General features: G+C 51.9%; 1 protein-coding gene across 3 annotated transcripts in view; it reads right to left on the bottom strand.

Annotated features, from left to right (window-relative positions):
• Nucleotides 1–1869: 1869 nt before the first annotated feature.
• Nucleotides 1870–23204, bottom strand: part of SHISAL1 (shisa like 1) — a 137501-nt gene continuing 116166 nt past the window's right edge. For all 3 annotated transcript variants that reach the window (XM_043441014.1, XM_043441012.1, XM_043441013.1), the window contains exon 5: nucleotides 1870–7664. In XM_043441014.1, the coding sequence (XP_043296949.1) occupies nucleotide 7664 (1 nt within the window). In that variant the 3' untranslated portion in view covers nucleotides 1870–7663. The remainder of the gene's footprint in view (nucleotides 7665–23204) is intronic.

The following is a 23204-nucleotide window of genomic DNA, read 5'->3' as shown; positions in this document are numbered from 1 at the left end:
TTGTCAGCTCTCTAGGGCCCTCAGGTAGCTTTAAAAAATACATGTGGCCTACGGCTTCCAGCTGCTCTCACGGGCTGGGCAGGGTGTTGGGGCGCAGTCTGATCACTGGAGGTGCGTGGTGGGGTGTGCCTTTCAGACAGGTGAAACGAAGGCCTATTTGAACGCTGGCGGTACTGACCCAGCAGAGGGGGAGACCCCCAATACGAGATTGAAGGGGGTGTTGTCACAGGCAACGGGGATGGGATCTTGAGATAGGACTCAGCGTGGACAGAGCCTGGCTGCTTCGTTTTGTGGAGGCTCGGGGCCAAGGTGGCGTGAGGACAGTCATCCCACCAGGACCCCTTGGCCTGCTCCTGGGATGGAGGCAGGTGGCCCTCCTTCCTGCAGACATCTCTCTCAGGAGGAAGTAGTGTCTGTCCAGTATGGACCACGGGCTCTTCTTCCTCGCTCAGGAAGCGCCCGTCCGCTGTGCCCGATGGCTCAGGGGCCGAGCAGGAGAGGAAGGGGGTACAGAGAAGCGGGGCGGGACCCAGCACTGCTCAGCTTCTCCATCGTCGTCGCTGACAGTCTCCAGCCTATGAAGTCCTGCCAGAGAGCATCGTTTCCATGCCCAGACCCTACTGCCCCCCAGGACAGATTGATCTTGTCTCTCCCGTGCCCCCGGCCTGACCACAGCTCCCCGCTGCCCATGGGATCAAGTTTGAGACATCCAGCTGGGCACCTGAGATCCTGAGGCCTCTGGAGCTACCACTGTACTCTCTCATGTTGGCACCCCTGTCGGCAGCTGGGGCCGGAGCTGACCCTGATGTGGGGGAAGGGACCGCTGGGAGACAGAAGGCAGCTTTCCAGCGGAATCTTTGTTCAAAAGGTTATTCTGTCCCCTCCCCAGCACCAAGGCAGGGAGGGGGCGTGTGTGTGTGAGTGTGCATGTGTGTGGGCATGAGGCTGCATCCTGGCCTGGCCCTCCTTGCCTGAAAACAGGGGCATAAAAGACCCTCCCCACAGCCTCTCCAAAGATCCCCAATGTGCCCCAAGGACGTGCCTGCAGCAGCAAAACAGTGACGTCAACCCAGTCCATCCCCCAACCTTCGCCTGGTCCTTTTGTCTGCTCTAGCCAGGAGGCTGGGTTGGGGTGCGGGGGGGAGGTTTGGGGAGGAGGAGGGTGTATGCCAAGAGTCTGGACCTTGGAATGGGGATCAAGTCTGGTGGGCTGGCAAGAGAGTTTGTTTAGCACCTGAGCCGGAAATTCCCGAGCTGAGCTGGACTCGGCCAGAGGGCAGCCACTGCTCTGGGCCCGTTGGGAATGATGGGGTTTGAAGACTGGCGGAAAGAGGCTCCAGCGTGGCCCCCCCTTGTATTGGAGGCACAGAACCCTACTTGCCCAGTAAGTGTGTCTGTCCCTGCTGGAGAACAGAGGCTGGTCCTCCACTGTGAACCCGCCAGCCTGAGGGCGGCCCCACTGTCGGGGGGCTCTCTTCCGAGCGGGGCCCGGAAACCCGCTGACCAGCAGAGCCGCCCTCTGCCCGTGTCGTCCACAGGCACGGGTGGGGACGGCGCTGAGTCCCTAGCAACTGTCGCTGACCCGCCTGCCACCAGCCAGTGTGCCCCTGGGCGGCTCTGTCCGCTTTCCCAGCTGGTTCTTGCCCTCTGAGAGGCGGTCATCATCTGCCCTCTCGATCTGTCCTTGGCTCTGGACCCTCTGAAGCTTTCTGGGGGGACCCTGTGTGACCGGCTGCTCCTAACGCCATCCCGGGCAGCTCCTCAGCTGAGACCCCCCAGGCCCTGGGGGTCCACCCTCCCTGACAACAGATGTGAGCGCAGCTGCCCCCGGGGACATGGTGAAACACGAAATTTCAGGACAGGGAAGAGTTGATGTGACACTCCTTTATTAAAACCTAAGGACATCTTTATAAAAACTACAGTATATAAAGACAAAAGCAGTGCAACAGCGGTCCGTGTAAAACACATTATTGTTATTACATTATATTTTATTATTATTAGGAATATTATTGGTTTTTGGTTTTCCCAGTTATCAGCTCTCAGAGAGACCCCATGCCTGTGCACGTGAAACGGGGGTTTACAGGAGAGAGACCAGTCTGTCTGTGCCCTTGTCTGGCTGGGGGCAAGGGGGTCCCGCCTGGTCAGGGGGACTGGGCCCCTCACCCTCGCAGTCCCCTCTTAGTTACTGCCCATCACCTAGACTCTAACTGGTTAGCTGATCGTGACATAGCCCACTAGCTTTAACCCAGAAGATGGGGAAGAGACAGGAAGGAACTGAAGTGAGAACCCGAGGTGAGGTTCCAAGAAGAGATTCTCTCGGGGTCACCAGTTTGGGTCCAGTTGCGGCCACGCTGGATGCCCGCAGAGGCCACGGTATCTGCAACTTTTGGTCACATGCGTGGTGACCCTCCAGGGGGTTCTCTGGCTTCGATGGGATCCTGCACATTTCAGAAAGCAGTTTAGGGCAATTCACAGGGCAGCTCACTGCACCAACCCAGGGGCGGCTGTTCACAGCGCCGTCTATAGAAATGGGGCCCCCTGGAGGTGGGCACTGCAGCAGCCCTGAATTTCCGTCTGTCAAGGGCACATGGGTCAGGGCTTTGATGGGAAGATAAGAGTTTTAGGTACAGTGTAACCGATAGTCAAAGCCGCTGACTCGCCAAGCATCTATCTAGCACCAACTATCTGGCGGCATCTTGGACTGGAGGCTTGGGGGCGGGGCAAAGGGGGGGAAACAATGTCACCTCCAAGGTCACTTATTCTCCCTGTGGATTTGAGCATTCCTAACCATCAGGCACAGCACGTCATTTCACAGGGGGTCCCAGCCTCTCCCTCGGACACGGCGGGTTCCCCCGACTTTTCCATCTGCAGCAGGAAATGCTCCCAGAGGGGCACTGGGTAAGTTTTTGTTGAACAGATGAATGAATGCATGTATGAGCAAAATGGACTTCCTAGAATCTTCTGTCTCACCTGACTGCTTAACTCAACTCTTGAGTTTCAGGCCACGGGCCCCAAAGCTGCCTACAATCGCTTAAGTACCATCTGGCGCTGCGTTTATGCCCTCAGCAGGAGCTGGGCAGCTTGGAGTCAGTCACACGGTGTGGTGTGGATTTTCCAGAGGGGACAGGACATCACCCCAGCCTGGTGGTGAGTTCTGGGGCTGCAGGTGGCAGTGACCAGGGTGTCATCCAGTCACTGGGTGGGTGGCTGCCCTGCTGACCTTTCAGAAGGCCACTGAGAACAGGCAGACACTACTCCCCCAAAGTTGCCGGAGAGAGGGGGGCCCACCCAGATGTCTCTGCAATGACACGGCTGCCCCTTAACATTGACAAGCAACGCCGCCAGCATCTCTGCTTGAGGCTGTAGGGTCAACTGGGGTCATGCCGAATCTGCAAATTCACCTCTCAGGACCCCCTAGGGCAAGACTCCTCCTACTGGTGGGGGCCAATCAGCCAAGCTGAAGAAATGAAAATAAACCAATAAACAATTTTTAAAAGCCTGAGACTCTGGGAAACTTGTCTTCTTTCATGGCATGACCTCCAGTAGACACACTAAATGGGGTGTCAGAGGAGCCAGGAGACAGGGCTTGAGCAGGGATTGTGGTCTGGAGAGATAGCCAAGGGCTAGGACCCCAGCCTGGTGTGGCCAGGGGTCTGGGCATCTGATGGGTGCAGGGAGATGGTGTCAGTTCTGGCCACACCCATAATCTCGGTGGAATGGCCTCAAGGGAGCCAGGAAGCTTTTCTTAAGAAGACTGCCAACCCCACTCTTGGTCGTGTTTTCCCTGATACCCCCAAGTCCTTTCCAGCCCGGGGGCTGAACTTGCCTGGAGGTTTTGGATGAAGAAGGGAAATGCCACCACCCCAGGAACACTAGCTGCCTACCTGCTATTTCGCTATAAAGCATCAGAGAGACAGGCTCTACCTGCAGATTCATGTGTGTGTGCATGTGTGTGTGCACGTGTGTGTGTGTGCACGTGTGTGTATGTGTTTTTTCAGTTAAGGCCTGTTTCCTATAGGTCCCGGCCAGCATCAGATGTTGGGCTGGCATCTGGCAGTCCCGGGCCCTCCTGTATAGCAGGCTGCTCCTCGAGCTGCAGGGGGATCTCTGAGGTTCAGGCAAGGGCAGAGAGACCCACAGATGCTACCAGGTATTGGTTCTGCGTAGAGATTCCAAAACGCACTATTACACTGAACACAGACAAGAAGGAAAGCATAAAACTGCTCGTGATAACACACAGTTCCCAGTGGGAAAAAGTCCTTATGAATACAAGGGGTTAAGGACAGATTCCTCAGCGGATATATTGCCATTCTTCTTTCTCTTCTTTTTTGCTTTTCTTTCCATAGTATTATTATTATTGTTGTTGTTATTTTTGCAAAGTACGTGGTAATAGCCAGAAGCTCACAGTAAAAAGTAAAAGTAGGCAGCTTGAAAAAACAGGTTTGGGAGTCACTAAAAAACACTAAGTCTGTAAATCTCTACTTGAACCTGTCACTACCCTGAGCATCATCTCAGGGGTCTTCTACTTACTGGCACATCTATCTGCCATGGTAGGATGGGACAGGTTTTTGCCAGGCCCATCTCCTGGGGGCTTTGAGGACCTCTGGACACTGGGAGGGACTGAACTGCATGCCTGCCTTTCAGATGGGCATTCACACCACCCACACAGCCCTCACCCCTCGATCACTCCAGCCACGGCCCCCACCCCACACACTGGACAGGTGAACCTCAGAGAGGTGAAGTGACTTGCCCAAGACCGCCCAGTGGAGAAGGGGCAGGGCTGTGGGTCCCCACGCTCTGTCCTCTGCATCCCAGGCTGCCCCGTTGCTTCGCTAAGTCTGTGATGGCTGCTGAGCTACATGGTGAGGGGACACCTGCTTACAACAGAGTGTTCGGATCCCTCACCGGCTGCAACCGTAAACACCCAAGGGGTCATCAGTCCCTTCTGGAGAGACCTTTGTGGGGCCAGGAGCAGCATCCTGCAAGTTCTCAGGCTGGGCGACACAGTCAGGGGACCATAGCCCTTGCTGGTCTCCGTGACCGTGGCCCTGGGCCCAGCGTTCGTGGCAGGCAGGCAGGGCCCCCAGCTCCCTCTTGGCAGAGGAAGGGTCTCCGTGTGAACAGCTGCATGAACTCCATCTGGAACCTCAGGAAGCTGGAGATGCAAGCCCCTTAAATACCTGGGCCAACCCCTTCCTTTCAGAGATGGGGCAACGGACAGTAGAGAAGGCACAGGACTTGCCCGAGGCCACCCTGATCTTCCTACAGAGCTGATGTCAGAGTCTGGGCCTGTGCCCAACCCCCTCCCCCAGGCTGGGGTTTCTCTGACTCCCAGGGCTCCGTCCATGGGATGCAGGTGTGGGCTGACCCAGCTGTGCCGAATGGCTGCTGAGCAACCCTCTGTGGCAACAGCTGCTCCGCTTGGACAAGTCTCTGGGGCAGGTCCAGGGATGACTCAGCATCCAGGGTGCAGGAAGCAGTGCCGATCCCTAAGCAAGACCCCAGACAGAGATTCTCCTGTCTGGTGTGTCCTACACCAAACGGTACCCCTGGGTTCTGGCAGCACTGTCTGAGGAGACCAGACTCAAGCCATAGGTCTGGGTCTTCCTCAGCTTGCCCTTGTGACCTTGGGCCAGCCACCTGACACATCTGAGTCTTAGTATCCTAATCCATGGAATGGGAGGAGTCCCTTCTCCACGGGGCTGATGAGCCAGGCTGGATGCGGAATGCTTGATGCCCTTAAAATGTCCTTCTGCTTCATCAGAGGGTGGGTGTCATGTCTACCCAGCTTCAGGTGTCTCTCAGTGAACCACAGTGTCTGGGCTCTCACTTGCCTCTTTTCCCACCTTTCTTCTGCATCCCTGCCAACCTGACTTTCTTTTGGTTCCTTGAGATCATCAAGCCAATTGCTGCCTCGGGGTCTTTGCACTAGCTGTTCCCTCTGCCTGGAAAGCTCTTCTGTCCTCAATGTCCACGGCTGGCTCTTGCTTATCATTCAGGTCTGGGCTGAACCTGCTCAGCAAGGCCTTCCCAGACTGGTCAAACTTAACAGGACCCTCATGAACACCGTTTTGATTGAATTCTTGGCTTAGGGCTCACTGCTATTACTACCTTCCTATTCACTGGTCATTTCTTCCCTGTCCTCTCCCCCAGCTAGGACACCAGTACCACAAGGCTGCCTGCTCTCTGCCACATCTGATGGATAGAGGGTCCGTTGGAGACACTGGGTCTAGCTGAGTAAAGGTACTTGAGCAGAGGAGCAGGGGCCCACCCAGCTGGTTGCTGGGGGAGATTCTGGCATCGCTAATACCAGTGGAATGAGAGTGTCTACGCTGCCAGGGTGGCCTTCAGGGATTTATGTGATCATTTCCCAGATCATGCTCTTCTATGCGTGCACCCAGGGGCAGTGGGGTGGATGGCAGTGGTGGTGAGCTCAGTGGACAGATATTATGAACATCCAGGTTTGCATGGAAGTCTTGCCTTAAATGGGAAGGGCTTCTAGAACTTTCCTTCCTCAGTTTCCAGAGTGCTCATCACTCTGTCCAGCAAAGATCTGTGTGTCTGTTTCTTCCCTCTGGGGGCAAGGAGGAGGCCTCTCTGACTCATCTCCTTTCCAGATTGCTGCCCAGCAAGGGGCCCGGTATACAGTAGGTGCTTAAACAGAATGTGCCATAAGAGGGTCCTGGGGCAGCAGTGGTGGAAAGCTTGGGACAATGGCCCATCCACAGAGAAGTCACTGGGGAGATGTTCCAGGGACTGTACTGGGGGCCCTGGGCTGGGGAGCTTTGATTTTGGGTTCTCAGACCTCTGAGGTCAAGCCGAGCACTGGTCTCCTCCTGGCTGTGAGACCCAGGCCATTTCTGCAGGGCGTTCATCCTACTCACTTCCCAAGTGATGAGAGTGGATGTGTGTGAAGACAGTCAATCTACTGCCTGCCCCATAGATGGCCTGAGTTGTGTCTCTCATTATCACTGTCATGATGGGGAAAAACTTCCATATGAACGCATCCCCACTGGCGTTTCTGCATCCCAACCACCCCAGGAGGATGTGCTGCACAGCACACCCAGTGGGGCTGCACCCCATGCTTGCCAACTCCATCTGGCTCACAGCTGCCAGCAGGAGCTGGCCGGGACTCCCACCACAAGGGGACCCAGGCCCATCAGAGAACTTGGGGGACCCCGATAAAACCAATCAAACAAAAAGACACCCCTAATCATACACACGCACACACACTCACGCACACTCACATTCAAAATTCTGACATGGATAGGCCCACAGGCCACGACTGGAGGGAGCAAGGGGAGGGGAACCACGGGTGGGATGCACAGGCCTGAATCCTTCTGCTTGACCTGGCCTGAGCAGCCATGTTGGTCATCCTGAGTCCACAATGGTGCCACCTCTCAGAAGCCACCAGCCCAAAGTGGGACTATTGCTCGCAGACGGGTGGCTCAGAAGCCCCTTCCTGCACCCTGGCCTCCCACCGCTGTTTGCTCCTAGTCTTAGAAGTCCAAGGAAGGGGGTTCGGGCACAGGTAGCATTTTCTCCTCCACCACCGCCACGGCCGTCTTGGCTCTCCCTGGCGTCTTGAAGTTGTTCTTCTTGGAGGCTGAGCCAGGTGCTTTGGGTCTCACCTCCCCCATCCTGAGGCACGGCAAAAGGGTTTTCTAGGAAAGCAGAAGAGAACAGAATATCACATGGTGTCTGCTCCATGGGGACATTTCTGTCTGACCTCAGTGACAGGAGAAGCCAGGTTTTTCTCTGCACACATGCCATCTTTGTCTCCTAGACACTGAGGATTGTTTGACTTTAAGGCTGGAAGCAAGGAAAGCAAGTCTGCCATCACTATGGTTCCATACAGCACTACTGCCTCTGAGTGAGGGAAGTTGCTCAGTTGTGTCCGACTCTTTGCAACCCCATGGACTGTAGCCTCCAGGCTCCTCTGTCTGTGGAATTTTCCTGGCAAGGATACTGGAGTAGGTTGTCATTTCCTTCTCCAGGGCATCTTCCCCATCTAGCAATTGAACCCAGGTCTCCCACACTGCAGGCAGACTCTTTACCATCTGAGTCACCAGGGAAGCCTCTGGCCTAAGCAATAAGATAAGAAAAAAGCATAAAGAGTCGAGAATGAAACAGAAAAATCCTAATTACCATTATCAGCAAATCACGTACATAAAAAACCCAAGAGAATCAACAAGCTAATTATTAGAACACAGGGTGCAGATATAAAGATACAACTTTCAGTCTGTAAGACATCAGATCAACTTACAAAAACCAACAGTGTTTTTCTGCCTCAGTGACTACCAGGGTTATTATAATGTTTTGGCTTACGACAGACCCAGTTAATACTTATAATTTTCAATACTGTTCCCCTTTCACCCTCAAAAGTACTCTACTTTGGATATTAAACCATACGGTCACCCTTGTTATAAGAAATAGAAGATATTAAGAACAGATCCCGATAACACCCATAATAAAAATAAAAGAAAACACTATGAATCTTGGAGTCACACCACTGAATATGACCGTATCATACAAAGCCATGGAGAGGAAACCAGAACGCTGCTGGCACATGGATGGGTCAACAGATCATGGGATAAGATCAGGAGTGTAAACATCAGCCCATGGGGGCACTTACAGCTTTGATTGGCAGAGTTGAATTGCCATTGTCCTTTCTCTCACGGAGATCACCTCCAAGTAGGGATAACGAGGAACAAAAACACAAACTCCATCTGTGGCAGACACAGTAAACCCCCAGTCCTATATCCATGTATAGGAGCAATAACCCAGTCACAAATATTCACCTTCCCACACTCCCTTGCAGACAAGGGTGGTCACATGACCCACTCTGGCCAATGCCATGTAAGCTATGTAGTCTATCGGGAAGGCAACATGGATTCAGAGAAGAGCATAAGAATGAAAGACCTTCACTAATGTGGGCGGAGTGGGAAGGGAAGCAGGGAGAAACCTGGTTCTGGTGACAGTCCCAGACGGTCTACCACCACACCACTATAGGTGGGTTTCTGCTACGTGCATCTGATTGGACAGCAAGGAGATCAAACCAGTCCATCCTAAAGGAAATCAACCCTGAATATTCACTGGAAGGACTGATACTGAAGCTGAAGCTCTATTACTTTGGCCACTTAATGTGAAGGACTGACTCATTGGGAAAGACCCTGATGCTGGGGAAGATTAACAGCAGGAGGAGAAGAGGGCGACAGAGGATGAGATGGTTATCTTTTTTTTTCATTTATTTTTATTAGTTGGAGGCTAATTACTTTGCAATATTGTAGTGGCTTTTGCCATACATTGACATGAATCAGCCACGGATTTACATGTGTTCCCCATCCCAATCCCCCCTTCCACCTGCCTCCCTCCCCATCCCATCCCTCTGGGTCTTCCCAGTGCACCAGCCCTGAGCACTTGTCTCATGCATCCAACCTGGGCTGGTGGTCTGTTTCACCCTTGATAGTATACTTGTTTCAATGCTATTCTCTCAGAACAGGATGAGATGGTTAGATGGCATCATCGACTCAATAAACATGAGTTTGAGCAAAATCCAGGAGATACTGAAGGACAGGGAAGCCTGGCGAGCTGCAGTTCATGGGGTCACAAAGTGTCGGATATGACTTAGCAAGTGAACAACAGATAAACCATTTTCAATCAAGCTCTAGTGTGTGTTCCAGGGTCAAGGGTGTGGGGTTGATGGAAGGGCTCTGACTGGGCCAGTAAAGCCCATGTTTCCAGAGTGAGTGATGCTCAGAAGGGCAGAGCCAACACCTCAGTATGCATTACTGGGCTCTGGGTGAGAAAGTCTGTGGAGTTGTCTCTTCTACTTCACAAAACTGAGCCAGGGCCCCCATCACCTGCTTTATCTTTCTCCCTAGACTTATCTCAATCCAGCACACCAGATATTTTACTTACTGGTCTAGCTTATCATTTGTCTCTCCCAACTAGATAATAAGCTACATGAGGGTCATGGCAGTGCTGTTCTGTGTTCATTTTTGTATTGCCAGGATCTGGAACAGTAACTGGCACACTTTGCTGAATAAATGAATGAATGAAGAAAGAATTTAAGGCCCAGATGAACCAGATTTTAAATATAAAGTCAGCAGAAAAACATTTAAAACGCATTTTTTTAAATTGTAGCTTGCATGAGCCCTTCTTGCATAAATTAATAGAGGATACTCATAGGATTTCACAGGCTAGCAAGGTAATGCTCAAAATCCTTCAAGCTAGGCTTCCATAGCATGTGAACCAAGAACTTCCAGATGTACAAGCTGGGTTTAGAAAAGGCAGAGGAACCAAAGATCAAATTGCCAACATCCGTTGGATCATAGAAAAAGCAAGGGAATTCCAGAAAAACATCTACTTCTGCTTCACTGACTATGCCAAAGCCTTTGACTGTGTGATCACAACAATCTGTGGAAAATTCTTAAAAATATGGGACTACCAGACCACCTTACTTGCCTCCTGAGAAACCTGTATGCAGGTCCAGAAGCGACAGTTAGAACTGAACATGGAACAACAAACTGGTTCAAAATTGGAAAGGGAGTAGGTTAAGACTGTATATTGTCACCCTGCTTAAATAACTTTGATGCAGAGTACATCAAGCAAAATGCCAGGCTGGATGAAGCTCAAACTGGAATCAAGACTGCCATGAGAAATATCATTAACTTCAAATATGCAGATGACACCACCCTAATGACAGAAAGGGAAGAGGAACTAAAGAGCCTCTTGATAAAGTTGAAAGAGGAGGGTGAAAAAGCTGGCTTAAAACTCAACACTCAAAAGATTAAGATCATGGCATCTTGCCCCATCACTTCATGGCAAATAGATGGGGAAACAATGGAAACAGTGACAGACTTTATTTTCTTGGGCTTCAAAATCATTGTGGATGGTGACTGCAGCCACGAAATTAAAAGATGCTTGCTCCTTGCAGGAAAAGCTATGACAAACATAGACAGCATGTTAAAAAAAGCAGAGACATCACTTTGCCGACAAAGGTCCATATAGTCAAAGCTATGGTTTTTCCAGTAGTCATGTACAGATGTGAGAAAGAAAGTGAAGTCACTCAGTCATGTCCGACTCTTTTGGACCCCATGGACTGTAACCTACCAGGCTCCTCTGTCCATGGGATTCTCCAGGCAAGAATATTAGAGTGGGTTGCCATTTCCTTCTCCAGGGGATCTCCCTGACCCAGGGACTGAACCTGGGTCTCCCACATTGCAGGTAGATTCTTTACCGTCTGAGCCATCAGGGAAGCCTAATGTGAGGGTGGACCATAAAGAAGGCTGAGCACTGAAGAATTGATGCTTTTGAACTGTGGTGCTGGAGAAGACTCTTAAGAGTCCCTTGGACTGCAAGGAGATCCAACCAGTCCATCCTAAAGGGAATCAACACTGAATATTCATTGGAAGGACTGATGCTGAAACTGAAGCTCCAATACTTTGACCACCTGATGTGAAGAACCCCTGATGCTGGGAAAGGTTGAGGGTAGGAGGAGAAGGAAGCGACAGAGGATGAGATGGTTGGATGGCATCACCGACTCAATGGACATGAGTTTGAGCAAGCTCAAGGAGATAATGAAGGACAGGGAAGCCTTGTGTAAAGCAGTCCATGGGGTTGAAAAGAGCTGGACACGACTGAGCGACTGAACAACAATGCTTAGGATAACCAAGAGTAAGCAGAGTAACTCTGGCAAGAGGACTGGCAAGGACAATCTAATTAGCTGTAGGAGCATGTCTGAAACTAATGTATTGTGACTGTTATAAAAAAAAGAACAAAAGAGATAACAGAGAACTGATATAGACTATAGGAGGGAGGGTGGAGGTCAGAAGGAGGGAGGTAATATATGCAAACTGTCTTCTGTGTTTATAGCTAGAAGTCCAGAAAATCATTTAGAGATGGAAATAATATTAGAGGTACAAAGGCAAATGGAAAAACTAATATAATCAGCTAAAATCATTTGATGGAAGAGGGAGAAGGAGAGGGGAAAGTAGAAATATTCTAATTTGGGCATCACTCATAGTAGGGAGAAAATAAACATTGTCTAAAGAAACGGAGGATTAAGGGTATCATATGACAGCATAATTATGAAGATAACTATGGGATGAAAAACACAGTCTTCCAAATTGTCAGAAGACATATACACAAAAAATAAAACAAAGAAAACAGAGAGCATATGGTGAAAATTGACAACCCCCACAAAAGCTATAAAAGCAGAAAGCATATCATAAACTATGATGACAGAACTAAGACTAAATGTAGCTGCCGTATTAGTAAATGTAAATGAGCCACACACACTTGCTAAGAAAAAAAGACTGAGGCTGGATCACAAACAAAATTCACTGCAGGTAGAATGATTCGGAAAGGTTTCCTATAATAGGATGGGTAGATGATGAAAAGGTTTGGGAGACGGATGGTTGTGATGGTTGTACAACAGTGTGAATGTACTCAATGCCTGTGAAAAGTACAGCGGTTAAAATGGTAAATTTTGTTGTGTGTTTTTCCATAATTATACAAAAATGAGTGGGCAGAAACAAAACAAACGCAAACCAAGAATGACCACTGGATTCCCAGAGCACCTTTGGCCCCTCTTGCTCTCTCACACCCACAGCCAGTCCTTCAGTAAAGCCTGCGTGTGCAGCCATCAACCTCACCCTTCCTGCCTCCTCCGTCGCTCCTGCCGTGGGCTCCTCACGAGTCCAGCCCTTCTGTCTTCCCTCCATACAGCAGCCAGAGGGATCCTGTGAAAATCTACGGCATGTCGTGTCATGGCACTCCCTTGCTCAAAACGCTCACTGGCTCCCATCTCACTCAGAGTAGAAGCCGAAGACCTTCTCCTCTGTCCCCTCTGGTCACACCGCTCGTCTTCCCTCTTCTGTTCGCTCTGCTGCAGCCCTGACGGCTCATTCTACGTGTCAACCTGACTGTGCTGTGGGGTGGTTGCTGTTGTTCAGTCGCTCAGTTGGGTCTGACTCTTTGCGACCCCATGGACTGCAGCACGCAGGCTTCCCTGTCCTTCACTATCTCCCGGAGCGTGCTCAAATTCATGTCCATTGAGTGGGTGATGCCATCCAACCATCTCATCGTCTGTTGCCCCCTTCTCCTCCTGCCCTCAATCTTTGCCAGCATCAGGGTCTTTTCCAGTGAGCTGGCTCTTCCCATCAGGTGGTCAGAGTATTGGAGCTTCAGTTTCAGCATCAGTCCTTCCAGTGAATTTTCAGGGTTGATTTTCTTTAGGATGGACTGGCTTGAACTCCTTGCTGTCCACGGGACTCTCAAGAGTCTTCTCCAGCACCACAGTTCGAAAGAATCAGTTCTTCAGTGCTCAGCCTTCTTTATGGTCCAACTCTCACATCCGTATATGACTACTGGAAAAACCATAGCTTTGACTGGGCTATCCCATTACTTCATAGCAAATAGATGGGGAAACAGTGGAAACAGTGGCCAACTTCATTTTGGAGGGGGGGGCTCCAAAAGCACTGCAGATGGTGATTGCAGCAACGAAATTAAAAGACGCTTACTCCTTGGAAGGAAAGTTATGACCAACCTAGACAGCATATTAAAAAGCAGAGACATTACTTTGTCAACAAAGGTCCATCTTGTCAAGGCTATCATTTTTCCAGTAGTCATGTATGGATATGAGAGTTGGACTATAAAGAAAGCTGAGCGCTGAAGAATTGATGCTTTTGAACTGTGGTGTTGGAGAAGACTCTTGAGAGTCCCTTGGACTGCAAGGAGATCCAACCAGTCCACTCTAAAGGAAATCAGTCCTGACTATTCATTGGAAAGACTGATGCTGAAGCTGAAACTCCAATCCCTTGGCCACCTGATGCAAAGAGCTGACTCATTGGAAAAGACCCTGATGCTGGGAGGGATTGGGGGCAGGAGGAGAAGGGGACGACAGAGGATGAGATGGTTGGATGGCATCACCAACTCGGTGGACATGGGTTTGGGTAAACTCTGGGATTCGGTGATGTACAGGGAGGCCTGGCATGCTGTGGTTCATGGGGTCGCAAAGAGTCGGACACGACTGAGCGACTGAACTGAACTGACTGGGCCATGGGGATGGTGCCCAGATATTTGATCAAATACAGTTCTGTGTGTGTCTGTGAAAGTGTTTCTGGATGAACTTCCCCTTTGAATCTGTAGACTGAGTCAAGTGGATCACCCTCCCCAAGGCAGGTAAGCCCCTTACAATCTACTGAAGGTCAAAGAACAGCCCGGGGAAGGGAGGGTTCCCTTTCTGCCCGCCCGTTTTTGAGCCGGTCCTCAGTCTTTTCCTGCCCTCAGACTTGGGACCGGCATCTGCACCACTGGTTCTTGTGGTTCTCAGGCCTTGCAGACGTGGACCATACCGGGCCATCAGCTCTGCTGGCTCTCCAGCTTGCCACCTACAGATCGTGGAACTTTTGCATCTCCAAATCTGCAGAAGCCAGTTCCTTAGAGTAAATCTCTTTATATATATATATCTCTATGTAGATCTTATATATTTTATCTATATGATAGAGATATCTGTTTATATAGAGCTATCTATCTATATCTAGATTTATATATAGAAAACTACATCTGCATCTTCACTCTATCTATATCTATCCTGTTGGTTGCATTTCTCCAAGAACTTAGACCAATATAGCACCAATATAGCATCTCTTCTCCCAGATAAACACATGGCTATTGATGCTTTTAAATTGTGGTGTTGGAAAAGACTCTTGAGAGTCCCTTGGACTGCAAGGAGATCAAACCAGTCAATCATAAGGGAAATCAATCCTGAATATTCATTGGAAGGGCTGTCGCAGAAGCTGAAGCTCCAGTACTTTGGCTATCTGATGCAAAGAACTGACTCATTGGAAAAGACTCTGATGCTGGGAAAGATTGAGAGCAAAAGGAGAAGGGGGCAGCAGAGGGTGAGATGGTTGGATGGCATCATCGACTCCACGGACATGAGTTTGAGTAAACTCCAGGAGTTGGTGATGGACGGGGACGCCTGGTGTGCTGCAGTCCATGGGGTCACAAACAGTCAGATGCAACCTAGCAACCGAAAAATAATATTCCCTTATGTTCTTCAAGTCACCCATTACTGAGACCCTCTCTGACCACCCCATCAAAAGCTGGACTCCACAATCAACTCTCTCCCTGTTCCCATGGGGTTTTTCTCCCTAGCACTTATCACCATCTGACACTCCATGTATTTTATGGATGCATTTTATTTTTATTTTTTTTATGGATGCATTTTAAATCGTCTTTAGGATTTTATATATATATATATATATATATATAAATATATAACTTTTCAGTGGCTCCGGCCCACTACCCTACCCCCCAGGACCAACGACACTTGGTACAGAGCAGGTATTCCATAAAGATAGAGGGGACAGACAAATAACAAAAGAAAAGAGGGGGCCTACCCACTCAACTCTGTCCAACGAAGTCAGAAAACTCTGATGAGATGGGTGAATTTCCAAGAAAATAGAAATTACCCAAAGAATCTCAGAAGAGAGAATCTAAACAAACCAATTGCCAAGAAGAAAGAAACTGTCCAATCGCAAAACCAAAGTTTAAAATGAGAGACATGCAAATGAAAGCCATAATGGGAAAGCATTCCAGAGCATAGACCAAAGGAAACTTCCACATTCCTCCACTCAAGCAAGTCCCGCAAAGATCAAAAAGGTTGAGACAGCACCATGTATTTGCTAGTTGGGGGGTGGGGGCGGGGAGCCCTTGCTTTCCGTGCTGGAGGGAAGGACACCATCAGTTCACTTCTGGAAAGCAGCTTGGCACATACCAAAGTCACAGATGCACATGCCCTCTGAACCAGTAATTCCACTTAACCATCATCCAACAAACATACCCACAAGGGCAAAATTCTTACAAGCTCATTTACTGCGGCAGTGTGGGTAAAAGTCGAAGATTAGGATCAAAGACTTGTCCATCATTCGAGAACTGGTTCAAAAACAAGGGCTTCCCATGCAAGGGAGACCAAAGCAGGACGATGGCGTCCGGCAGCCCCTGCTGGTGGCCTCTTCTGCCAGGCCTGGGCTGGGTGCTGGGGTACAGACCTGCCGCGCATGGGCCCAGCCCTCCAGGACTCAGAGCTAGCGGGGAGCCACACTGGGACCCCCAGAACAAAAGCAACAGATCCATATCAAGTCCGCGGCGCAGAGTGCCTGGGGGCGTGGCCCGGGTGGGGCGTGGCCTGGGTGGGGGCGTGGCCTGGGTGGGGGCGGGGACTCAAGGGAAAACTCACCGCGGGAAGCGGGGGAGGGCACTCCAGGAAAGGGAGCTGCCTTAGCAGAAGCCAAGCAGAGGGTCGCAGCAGGTGACATGGGATCTTCCAGGCGGCGTGAGTCTGGGATCAGCTCATGGGTGACCCCAGGGCTCGGGGGCGCAGACAAGATCCTTCTTAATTCCAGGCAAAGCTAGCGTCAGGGCTGCCGTGTTGGGGGATTTCTCCTGGACTGGGCACTGTCTCAGCACTTTCCCCGCCTCATCTCACTTTGCTCTCCCAACAACCCTAGAAAGTGGGACTTTTACTTCCCCCATTTACAGATGAGGAAACCGAGACAGAGGGAGGTATCGCAATTTTCCCAGAGTCACCTATGGAGCTCTTTTTGGAGCCAGGAGTCCAGCTTGCGCTGCCAGCTGCTGGGCTGCATGGTCACCCCGCCTGGACGGGCTGGGTACGGGAGGCTGGGCTGGGCAGCAGGTCTGAAGAGAGGCGTGGGGCCTGGGACCTGGGTGGGGATGAGGAGGGTCTCCAGCTGGCAACTGCAAAGGTACTGGGGACGTAAGACGGAGCACCTGGCAATTTGAATAAAAATGAACACTTCCAGAAGGCTGAGACTCCGGAATAATAACGGCTCCGGGTAAATCCGGGTAAAAGCAGAGGAGTCAGAAGTGCAACAGGACTAATTGCCAGGTGAGCTGCAGATAATGCGCCCTCAGCACTGATAACAGCTCGCCCGGAGACCAGGAGCCAGGAGCCGGGGACTGAAGTTTTCAGCTCAATTTCTAGTGGCTTCTCACAGTACCTTGAGAGGTTACCATACTCACACTGTTACCACATCTCAAAGAAGAGAACAGCGCAGGACCACTGCAGGGGTAAGACGGCAGTCCCCCACCCCCCACCCCAGCGGAGCGCTCTTAGCAGCAAAAGGTGTGGTCATGGGGGGCTGCATGGAGGAGGTGTGCTCGTGGAATGATGATAGAAACTGAAACGCAAGCATGGAGAAAAAGCAACGTAAAACTACAGGGGATTGCCCTCCATGCCCCTGAAATAAAGGGCTAAGATAACAAAGATGTGAGGAGGCGGGGCAGGAGGTACTCTCACCCACGACCCGGGGAGGGCAAAGAGGTTCAGCTGCTTTGGGAAACTGAGAGACCACACGTGCTGAGTCTGAACACACCCCTCGTCCCATGAGGCTGCATATGCCCCTGTGTAGGCACAGCTCAGGCCCCCAAAGAGGTCCCTGTCCTAATCCCCAGAAGCTGGGAATGTGGGTGGCCATGTGATGGGGAGACTGGTTACCCAAGTGGGCCCGGGGTCATCCCGAGGGTCTTTGAAGAGGGGGGTGCAGGAGGGTCAGAGTCAGAGGAGGTGTTAGGATGGAAGTAGAGGTCACAGTGATGCCACCAGAGGAAGGGTCTATGAGCTGTGGAACATAGGCTGCCCCCAGGAACAGATTCTGCCTGGAGCCTCCAAGGGACAAGCTCTACCAACACCTAGACATCAGGTATTCATAAGGCTCCTTGGGAACCTCTGCCCATCAGAACTATAGGAGGATACATTTGTGCTGTTCTAAGCCACTAAGTTTATGGTCACTGTTTACAGCAGCCGTCAGACATTCCTAAGCACCCGGGAGAACTGTGTCTACCTGTTCACCAGAGCATGTGGCCATGGATGTTCAGAGCAGCCTTATGGATAATCACCCCAAAGTGGAAACAACCCAGATGTCCTCAACAAGAAAAGGGATAAACAGAAGCTGGTATGCCCATATAGTGGAGTACTATACAGCAGTGAAAAAGAACAGCCTCTTGATATGTGCAACATCATGGAGGAATTCATTTCATAGAAAAAAATGTGTGAGAGATGCTGACCCTAGGGTCCACACCATCCAGTTCCAGCCCAGGGAGAGCCTATAGTTGGGCAAAATGATTTAGGGGCTGATTGTCAGAGAAGTGGTATTCAGGGGTCAGGAGGAAGCCTTCTGCATGTTAGAATGTTCACCATCTCAGACTGAAGTTCACCAAACTGTACTGTTAAGATGGGCACTTCACGTACTTTAACTGGGAAAGAGTGAACAACCTCCGGAAATGAATTTCTGGTCTCAGCTTGCACAACCCAGTGACAGGGAGCTCACTACCCAGTGAGCAGAGAAGCTCTGCTGTGAAGGAAGGCTGCCTGGGAAGAGGTTCCTCCTTTCCTGACCCCACGACCTGCCTCTGGCCTCCTCCTCTGCTGCCAGCTTGGCCTCGGGATCCCTCCCTCCAGTCCTGCAGACACAGCCAGGCTCCACGACCCCCAGAGTGATCAGGCTTCTCTGGGTCAGGGCTTCCTTTCATCCTTCCCTGCTTCCGGCAAGAGCTGTCAGGAGCAAGGCAGGGCCCAGGCCCCGGGGGTCCCTGCAGACCCTTGGCGAGTGTCCGTGTTCACTCCCACCACCAGCCAGCAGTCCCCTGCCTCCAGGGGCTTCAGTTTACTGTTCTGCTAAGTGAGGACTTTGCCAAGGTCACAGGAGGCAGAGTGTAAAAAAGTGCCGCACACAGTGAGCACTCAGGGCATGGCTGTCTTAAGTGGGGAGAAAAGGTATTCCAAAAGGGGGTTTAGAGACCCTCTAGGCCATTTTTATTTTGCCTTTAGCAAGACATCTTGTTGGTCCTCTAGACGGTGAAGATGGGCAGCTCTGGGTCACTGGGTCTCCTGGAAAAACGAGAGACCATCAAACACGGGTCTTGTTTGTGGACAAATTAGAATGATTTGGGGTCTTACAAAGCACTGCTTCATTTTGAAGTATCTAACGTGAAACCTCACTTCCTTCCCCAAAGGGAGAAGCCTGCTGTCACCCTGGGATCATAAGAGGCCTGGCGGATGGGGGTGGTGATTGCGTGTTTGGGGGAGCCCGCTGACTATCTCTGCATCAGGCACAGGGCATCTTAGGAACAACAGGCAGAGGGCGGGGCCTGGGTCCTGGCATTTGAGGCCGGGTCCCCACAGCCCTTCCGCCAGACCCTGCTCCTACAGGATCACCCCCCTTCAGGCCTCCCGGGTCCCTTCTGCCTGGGGACTGCTCCTCCCACACTTCCTTGCTGGCATCCCTGGTTCCTTTCCCCACACTCCATCCTCACCCCAGGTGACCTCCCGCCCCTCCACGGCATGATTCTGTGAAAGGCCCCTCGGCCAAATCCAAGCTGGGGTTCAGCCCATGTTCCCCACCCCTGCCCCCCACCCCAAGCTCCTCCCTGACTTGTCTGCCTCATCACCCCACTCCAGCATCACAGGCACCTCAGACTCCAGATGGCTGATCCCCGAAGCCAGGCCTGGGTCCCCATCTCAGGAAATCCCACCAGCATCACCCCAGTGGCTCAGGTCAGAGTCTGGGGCACGGTCTTTGGAGCCTCTCGTTTCCCCACCACCCCCTCCCCAATCCACAGCCGGTCCTGTGGGCTGTCTGACCCCACCTCCTCTGCTCCGGCCACAGCCCAGTCTGTGAGCTAGTGTTGGCCTCTGCTGGACTCACTGCCAGGGCCCCTGACCTCTCCTGGAGGGCTCCCCCCACCCCTGGATCAGGAAGCCTCCTCCTCACCGTGGCCCTGCATCTCAGACCCCCCCGTGTCTCCCACTCCTCCCCTCCTGTGCTCCCCTTCTCTCTGCACACTCCTGCACCCTGATTTTGCTTCTGATGCATAAATACACTGCATCTGTCTGCCGCAGTGCCTTTGTACAGGCCACTCCCAGTGCCTGCAACATCCCCCGATCCCACCTCCATCTCCTCCAACCTCAGCAGCTCACTCCTTTCATCCTATGGGACTCAGCTGCCCAGAGAAGCGGGAGCCGGATCACAGGGCCATGGAGCTTGAACCGAGGGCCTGTTCATATCCTGCAGGTCACGGGAGCCTCAGAAAGGCTTATGGCTGAGGAGGGCTGCCTGCGTGCCTCTGCAGACTTGGGGCTAGAGGCCGCTCTGGCAGGGGGCGTAGAGGAGGGGTCCGTGGGAAGCAGGGCCCGGTTCTGGGGGCATCATTGCTCAAGCCCTACACACACCCTCTTGCCCATGATTTCACCCTCCTGCCTTGTGGCATTTCGCAGGAAGCTCGGGGTCTTTAAACCTCTGCATCCGAAAGGTGAATTTTTAATGCTGCTTTGGTAAATATTTGATGCCGTTGCTTTCCCGGGCGCTCTGCATTCTACATTAAATGCCACAAAGTGCTCCGGACGCGGTCCTTTTCATCCGCGGCTCTGTCCACAGCGCCCCCTCCTCCCGCCCCACAAAAGGAAAGCCTCTCTCCCTGGGCTTCCTGCTATGAATTTTTCAAAGCGCTTTCCACATCTGTTCTTGTCCCCATCCACGTCTCCGTTAGCCAGGTAGAAGGTCGAGGAGGTTTTAAGTTGAAAGGCACTGTGGAAGCATTCTGTCCCTCCCTCGACTGACGTGGTGGGGACAGTAAGGCTTGGGGAGGGACGGGGCTGCCCAAGGTTAACCAGCAGTCCGCAGTGTGCTGGGGGGACGAGCCGCCGCGACTCCCAGCCCAGGGCTCTGCTCTGGGCCCTGGGATCCCCAGCAGGACCAGACTGTCCTTGCTCTTGCCCAGTCCACTGGGCACAGAGGGGACAACAGACCACATGGTCCTGCCTGTGATGGGAGCGGGGAGCAGGGACAGAAGTCCTCCAGGGGCTGGAGGAGAGCAACCCGAGTAAGGTTTTGAGGGTTAGGTAGGAGCCCATGGGGAGCTGGGGAGGGAAGCCAGGGAGGCCAGGCTTGGGTGAGGGTCTCACGGGGTCTGAGACAGGGGTCTGATTCATTCTGTGCCCGTAGCCTGGCCCGGGGCTCAGGGTTTGGTCCACTCTTTTGTAAATCCCTGGGAAACGAAGGGGCCTCCTCGGAGCATTTGCGCCTTTCCCCAGGCTGTCTGTGGCTCCTGGCCCCTGGCCCTGGCGCCGTCACACCTCTGTGCTCCCGCAGGCTGGGTGCTGACCTGCCTTGTTTCTGTCTTCCTTCACCCCTGGCTGCTCAGATGCCCTGGCCCCTCCTCCATGCCCCTTGCCCATGGCTCTTGGGTCAGGACCAAGGCGGCAGGAGGGGGCAGAGGGGGCAGAGATGAGTGTGCACACTACACACACATCTACACACACACACACATACACACACACACATACACACACACACATGCACACACACAATACACACACATGCACACCACGCCCAAACCACACCCTGCACTTCGCACGCACACATACCCACACACACTATACGCTATGCATGTACCCGGCACACACACCCGCCTGGCAGCGGGGCCCTGGGCATAGCGGCACCACAGGACTAAGCCCCGGCTCTGGGTCAGGCTCCTAACAGGCACCCCCTCCTTCCTCTTGGTGCCCCGTTTTCACAGACAAGCAAACAGGCTTGGAGGAGTGAGTGATTTCCCACGGTCACAGGGCCCACTGATCTTGTTGGCCGGACCCAAAGCCCTCACTCGCGCACCTCGCTGAGCTGCATCCTGGGCCCAGACAGACTGGGTCTAGTTTACTCTGGAAGTGCATCTTCAGGGATTTTTTCCCCCAAACCCTCCCTGAGGTATATTCGCCCCGAAGCTGAATACCTTGATCTTCCAGGCAGCACAAACGGAGGGGCAGGATCGATTTCCCGCCCAGAACCGGCCAGTGTTCCCTGCAGGCAGGACTAAACCCATTTCATCTTTCCACCCCCAGCACTCAGCGCCGGCCATGACCTAGTGCCGACCTTGGATAAAGCGCTGCTTGAATAAATCAGGGAGTTCAGGGTGCCTGCTGCAGACTCTCTCAGAGAAGGAAGGGCAGATGGAACCGGAGGGTTTGCAAAGGGATGCCTGAGAGGTCTCCTCGGGGACTAACAGCCAGATGTGTGGCCAGAGGTCCGGCCAGGCTCTCTGTCTTCTCGCCCCACCCACTCCCTTATTCTCTGCACCTGGAAGGACCAGGATCCGGGAGGGTGGATGAATCTCCCCCCAGAACCACCTTGTTTCTTATCCTGGCTACTGCTGCCGGGATGTCCCCGGGAATGCCAGGACCCTGCCTTCACCTAAGAAAATGTCTGCTTCTCCATAGTAAGGGGGACAGACCACTGGGGCATGCAGACCCTCGGAGGTGCCAGCATCTGAGCCGTTATGTACAGCGGTGAGCTGGTAAACATTTAACAACCAGTCCTGCAGGGGAAAAGAAGCCCTGGTTTGTAGCATTTACTGCCCATTTCTATGGTGTAAACATAAACACTGCCAACATGATGTTGCTGAGTGCAGAGCCCTGGAGGGGTGGGCGGTGGTCACCATCCTGCCTGTTTCCACCACATAGATAAGCAGACCTCAAGAGCATAGGAAGGAGCAGATGCAGCAAAACAATCAGGAAGTGAAGAGTTCGAGTATCTATTACCTTTGCGTTTAATAAGATCTATTGAATTGGAAGTTTCTATCGCTGAATTTTTATAGTGGCTGTGTTTAACAACAGGCTCCGGAAATGTCTCTAGATTTAACTGCCAGTTCTGTTGAGCTTCCCTTGTGGCTCAGCTGGTAAAGAACCCACCTGCAATGCGGGAGACCTGGGTTCGATCCCTAGGTTGGGAAGATCCCCTGGAGAAGGGAAAGGCTCCCCACTCCAGTATTCTGGCCTGAAGAATTCCATGGACCGTATAGTCCATGGGGTCACAAAGAGTTGGACACGACTGAGTGACATTCATGTTCACTTTCTGTTGAGGTGGCCCCCCACCCCAACTCTTGGATGTGTTTATGGGTTTGTTTTACATGTATCAGGAAAAATGTAACTTAAAAAAAAACTGAAGTATAGTTTTACTTATATAGTATAGATTTACTGTTGGTGATGTTGTATTGATTTACTGTTAGGTTGTGTTGGTTTCTGGTGTATAGCAAAGTGTTTCAGTTATATGTATATAAACATATATAATGTTTCTCATATTCTTTTCCATTGTGGCTTATTACAGGATATTGAATATAGC

This window comes from Cervus canadensis, chromosome 21 (genome assembly GCF_019320065.1).
Source record: "Cervus canadensis isolate Bull #8, Minnesota chromosome 21, ASM1932006v1, whole genome shotgun sequence".
Lineage (NCBI taxonomy): Eukaryota > Metazoa > Chordata > Mammalia > Artiodactyla > Cervidae > Cervus > Cervus canadensis.
This window is presented reverse-complemented; position numbering and strand designations above follow the sequence as displayed.